The following is a 6,131-nucleotide window of genomic DNA, read 5'->3' as shown; positions in this document are numbered from 1 at the left end:
CTGTTCCTGAGTTTAGTTTTGAGATTGATGCTAAAACAATTCTAATTCCTTTTAACCTTTTCCCAAAGATCTGACAGGCCGGATAGTCATAGCATTCATTGTTTGTTACCATTCCACATTCTTGGCCTCAGTCTCCCAGGAAAGAAGCAGAGGCGGAGCTGGCCTGACTGCCCCCGCTGTGCCCACCAGCCTCTCCTCCCAGCGCCAACTCGGGTCAGCAGAGCGTGTCGTTGTCCCCTTCTCACCCCTTGCTTCCTCTGGCCACTCAGATACTGATGGCCTGGTCTTTAATTGATTTCTGGTATTTTTATTTGTTTGCCTGACTGTGAATCTTGTTAGGTGCTGTTGAGGGTCATAGCAATCCCATGTACAATAGAATCAAACATTGCCCAGTCCTACACCGTCCTTACGATGATTGCCATGTTTGAACCCTCTATTGTAGCCTGTGTGTCATTCCATCTTGTTGAGGGTCTTCCTCTTTTTTGACGACCCTCTGCCTTACCAAGCACGATGTCCTTCTCCAAGGACTTGTCCCTCCTGATAGCATGTCCAAAGTATGTGAGAGGAACTCTTGCCATCCTTGCCTCTAAGGAGCACTCTGGCTGTATTTCCTCCAGGATATATTTATTCTTTCTTCTGGCAGTCCATGGTATATTCAATATTCTTCGCCAGCACCATAATTCAAAGGCGTCAGTTCTTCTTCGGTCTTCCTTATTCATCGTCCAGCTTTCGCAGGCATATGAGGCCATTGAAAATATCATGGCTTGGGTCAGGTGCACCTTAGTCCTCAAAATGACATCTTTGCTTTTAACACTTTAAAGAGATCTTGTTCAGCAGATTTTCCCAGTGCAATACGTTGTTTGATTTCTTGACTGCTACTTCCATAGATGTTGATTGTGGATCCAAGTAAAATGAAATCCTTGACAACATCAGTCTTTTCACCATTTATCATGATGTTGCTTATTGGTCCACTTGTGAGGATTTTTGTTTTCTGTCGGTTGAGGTATAATCCATATTGAAAGCTGTAGTCTTAATCTTCATCAGTAAGTGCTTCAAGTCCTCTTCACTTTAAGCAAGCAAGGTTGTATCATCTGCATATCGCAGGTTGTTAGTGAGTCTTCTTCCAATCCTAATGCCGTGTTCTTCATATAGTCAAGCTTCTCGGATTATTTGCCCTGCATACAGCTTGAAAAAGAATGGTGAAGGGATACAACCCTGATGCACACGTTTTGTGATTTTAAACCACTCAGTATCCCCTTGTTCTGTTTGAACAGCTGCTGCTTGGTCTATGCACAGGTTCCTCCTGAGCACAATTAAGTGTTCTGGAGTTCCCATAATTTGTTGTGATCCACACAGTTGAATGCCTTTTCATAGTCAATAAAACACAGGTAAACATCTTTTTGGTATTCTCTGCTTTCAGCCAAGATTCATCAGACATCAGCAGTGATATCCCTCATTCCATGTCCTCTTCTGAATGTGGCTTGAATTTCTGGTGGTTCCCTGTCGATGTACTACTGTAACTGCTTTTGAATGATCTTCAACAAAATTTTACTTGCATGTGATATTAATGATATTGTTGGATAATTTCCACATTCTGTTGGATCACCTTTCTTTGGAATGGGCACAAATAGGATCTCTTCCAGTCAGTTGGCCAGGTCGCTGTCTTCCAAATTTCTTGGCGTAGACGAGTGAGAGCGTCCAGTGTTGCATCCATTTGTTGAAACATCTCAATGGGTATTGCCTTAGTTCCTGGAGCCTTGTTTTTTGTTGGAGCCCTGGTGGCTCTGTGGTTAAGAGCTCAGCTGCTAACCAAAAGGCTGGGAGTTCAATTCCACCTGTTCCTTGGAAACCCTGTGGTTCAGTTCTACTCTGTCCTATAGGGTCGCTGTGAGTCGGAATTGACTGACGGCAGTGGGTTTGGTTTGGTTTGGGTTTGTTTTTTGCCAGTGCCTTCAGTGTAGCTTGGAATTCTTCCTTCAGTACCATCAGTTCTTGATCATCTACTTCCTCCTGAAATGGTTGAACATCGACCAGTTCTTTTTGGTACAGCGACTCTGTGTACTCTTTCCATCTTCTTTTGATGCTTCCTGTGTTGTTCAGTATTTTGCCCTTAGAATCCTTCAGTATTGTAACTCGAGGCTTGAATTTTTTCTTCAGTTCTTTCAGCTTGAAAAATTCTGAGCGTGTTCTTCCCTTTTGGTTTTCTAACTCCAGGTCTTTGCACATTTCGTTATAATACTTTGTCTTCTTGAGCCACCCTTTGAGATCATCTGTTCAGCTCTTGTTACTTCATTCCTTTCATTCACTTTAACTACTCTACAATCAAGAGTGGCTTTCAGAGTCTCTTCTGACATCCATTTTGGTCTTTTCTTTCTTTCCTGTCTTTTTAACGACCTTTTGCTTTCTTCATGTATGATGTCCTTGATGTCATTCCACAACTTGTCTGGTCTTCAGTTATTAGCGTTCAGTGCATCAAATCTATTCTTGAGATGGTCTCTAAATCCAGGTTGGACATGCTCAAGGTCATATTTTGGCTCTCTTGGACTTGTTTTAATTTTCTTCAGCGTCAACTTGAACTTGTATATAAGCAGTTGATGGTCTGTTCCACAGTTGGCCCCTGGCCTTGTTCTGATACTGAGCTTCTCCATCGTCTCTTTCCACAGATGTGTAGTTGATTTGATTCCTGTGTATTCCATCCAGAGAGGTCCAGCTGTATAGTTGTTTTTGTTGTTGTTGAAAAAAGGTATTATCAATACATCTTAATTGCATGTTTGATCAATTTCCGACTGCAGAAGTTGTTAAAAATCATCAATTTCATCATCTCTGGCCTTAGTAGTTGGTGCATAAATTTGAATTATAGTCATATTAACTGATCTTCCTTGTAGGCGTATGGATATTATTCTATCACTGACAGTGTTGTACATCAGGATAGATCTTGAAATGTTCTTTTGAAGATGAATGTGATGCCATTCCTCTTCAATTTGTCATTCCTGGCATAGTAGACCATTATCAAAATGGCCAGTGCCAGTCCATTTCAGCTCTTTAATGTCTAGGATATTGATCTTTATGTGTTCCATTTCATTTTTGATGACTTCCCATTTTCCTAGATTCATACTTTCTACATTCTACATTCCTAATATTAATGGATATTTGCAGTTGTTTCTTCTCATTTTGAGTCATGCCACATCAGCAAATGAAGGTCCTGAAAGCTGTACCCCATCCATGTCATTAAGGTCGACTCTTCTTTGAGGAGGCAGCTCTTCCCCAGTCATATTTGGAGCGTCTTCCAACCTGAGGGGCTCATCTTCTGGTACTATATCAGACAATGTTCTGTTACCATTCATAAGGTTTTCACTGGCCAATTTTTTTGAGAAGTAGACTGCCAGGTCCTTTTTCCCAGTCTGTCTTAGTCTGGAACCTCAGCTGAAACCTGTCCACCATGGGTGGCCTTGCTGGTATTTGAAATACTGATGGCATAGTTTCTAGCATCACACCAACATGAAATCCACCACAGTACAACAAAGTGACAGACGAGTGGTGGTGACTGTGAATAACCTTAGGGAATTCATCCAAACCCTAGGTCCCTCCCCCTAAAAGTAAGGAATTTGGATCAGCTCTGTGGTTCTTGACCACACATGAGAATCACCTGGGAGTGCTGAAGCCCGTCCAGTGCCTGGGCTGCCCTGGAGATTCTCATTCTGTAGATTGAGGTGGGTCTGCGTGTCTTTGTCTCTTTTTTTACGCCCCCGCCCCCCCCAGGATTTTATTATAAAACATAAAATTTGCCATTTTAATTGTTTTTAAGTGTAGAAATCTGTGACATTAATTAAATTCACCATGTTATGCAACCTTCTGGTGAAACAAATAGTGGTCTATATGTTTCCAAAAATTTTCATCACCCTAAACAGAAACTCAGTACCCTGTAAGCAATAACTCGCTCTCTCTTCTCTCCCCATTCCCTGGTGACCTCTAATCTACTTTGTTTCTTTATGCATTGCCTGTTCTAGATATTTCATAAAAGTGGGATCATACAATATTTGTCCTTTTGTGTCTGGCTTCTTTCACTCAGCATGATGTTTTCAAGGTTCATCTATGTCGAGGCATGTATCAGGACTTCATTTCTCTTTATGGCTGAATAACATTCAGTTGTATGTGTATACCACATTTGTCTTCCATTCATCTGTTGCTGGACACTTGGGTTGTTTTCACTTTGTGGCTATTGTGAATAGGGCTGCAGTGAACAGTGGGTACAGGTGTGTGTTTGAGTCCCTGCTGTCAAGACTTTTGGGTATATACCTAGGCACATGTCTTCAGGTGATGCCCCTGAGAACCATGGAGGCAGAAGTTTTTCTCTAAAGTCTCTTCCAGCCCCGTGGTCCAGGGGCTTCCACGATTTTCAAGCTCTGTGTGAGATATGGCAGCAGCAGTTACTGTGTTCAGGGCTTCGAACTGGTTCTTCCTGGTTCAGTCATGACTGAACAAGCAAAATTGAAACATACCCGAATTTTTAAAATTTGGGTGAACCGGAATGATAACTGAATGGGAAAAATTACTTCTGAGTTATAGCCCTGCTAGAAACTTAATCTCCCTCTTAGAAAACAAGGGCAGCATAAGAGTTGCATAGCAACCTGGTCTCTTGCCTGTGGGATTTTGAGCCTCAGAGGGTGATATCCCTCTCAAAGATGGCAGCCATCCACTTTGAATGTGTGTAGCTCTCCACAGTCCTGGCAGTCATCCGCTCTCACACATCAGGCTGAAAGGGATCACTGTGGCTCTTTTGAGTCTCCCCTTCCAGGGCTTCAACCTGTAATTTTTCCTGTTCCGGTTATCCTTCTGCATCACCCAAATTGTAAAAATTCAGGTCTGTTCCAGTTTTGCTTCATTGGCCATGACTAAACTGGTTTGAATCAGTTCAAAGCCCTGCCTGTGTTGTACATGTTTAACAGGGAACTCATATCAGGAGCATGATGGTCGTTTGTGCTCTGGTGCATTTACAGTGTGGGATGATGTCTTCGTTACCTCATGCTGCTGTAACAGAAATACCACAAGTGGGTGACTTTAACAAACAAATTTAGTTTCTCAGTTAGGAGGCTAGAAGTCCAAATTCAGGGTGCCGGCTCTAGGGGAAGGCTTTCTCTCTCTGTCGGCTCTGGGAGAAGGTCCTTGTCTCTCCAGCTTCTCTTCCTTGGCTCCTGGGTGATCTCCATGTGACTTGGCATCTATCTTCCGCCATCTCTTCTTGCTCACTTGCTTGTTTAATCTCTTATTACCTCAGAAGAAATTGACTTAAGACACACCTTACACTAATCCTGTCTCATTAACGTAACAAAGAACACCCATTCCCAAATGGGATTATATCCACAGGTATAGAGGTTAGGTTTTATAACACATGTTATTTGGGGACGCCATTCAATCCCTAACAGATGATAATTAATCAGTGCATTAAAAATATCAGTATAAGATTTAAGCACAGCCTTAATTTCTGGAAGTGCTGCTTTGCTCATTTGCTAATTAGCAAAATTGAATAATTAATTATAGTGAGTTTTCCTGTCAAACTAAATCAATGGAGTGCTGCTGCAGCCCTTTATGATCCTGATATAGGCCCATGTCATTTGTAGGCTATTAAGTGCATCACAAAAGGGTTGGCAGATCCGGATGTGAGAACAGGACATCGACTCTCTCTTTATCAGAGAGCCATGCGCCTGCGGGAGTCTCCGAGCTGTAAAAAGTACAGGCACCTCTTCCACAAACTGCCAGAAATCACTGTGGGGGACGTGAAACATGTAAGTGAATATCCTTTGGGAGCTTTGGGTTTAAATGCATTTATTGGGCTTTCCTTTTTCTGAGTGGGAGCAACTTAAGAAGTCTTTAGTGTATGTTTTCTTTTAGCCAGAAGAAGGTATCTTTCATTTTGGACAGTGACTTAGCCATCTGCTCAGTGTTTCCACTCTGACACCCTCCTGACTAGTGAGGCTGGGTTTGTGGGTTTGTTGGGTCACATCCTAGATTAGAGTGACTTTCTGCAAAGCCCTGAGGTGTGAACGTTGCACCATCTGCCAGTCGCCTCGTGTTCTGCTCAGAGCCGGGCAGTGACTGCCAGCATCCCCCCAGGGTGAGTGTGTGGATCACAC

At 42.6% G+C, this 6,131-nt stretch overlaps 1 protein-coding gene across 1 annotated transcript in view; it reads left to right on the top strand.

The window, feature by feature from the left end:
- FAN1 (FANCD2 and FANCI associated nuclease 1) overlaps positions 1-6,131 on the top strand; it is a 47,584-nt gene that overhangs the window by 23,540 nt on the left and 17,913 nt on the right. The window contains exon 9 of the mRNA XM_004391318.3: positions 5,619-5,783. Coding sequence (XP_004391375.2) covers positions 5,619-5,783 — 165 coding nt within the window. The remainder of the gene's footprint in view (positions 1-5,618; positions 5,784-6,131) is intronic.

Source organism: Trichechus manatus, unplaced genomic scaffold, assembly GCF_000243295.1.
Source record: "Trichechus manatus latirostris isolate Lorelei unplaced genomic scaffold, TriManLat1.0 scaffold00019, whole genome shotgun sequence".
NCBI lineage: Eukaryota > Metazoa > Chordata > Mammalia > Sirenia > Trichechidae > Trichechus > Trichechus manatus.
The sequence above is the reverse complement of the archived record's forward strand: the minus strand, read 5'-3'. Positions and strand labels throughout refer to the sequence as shown.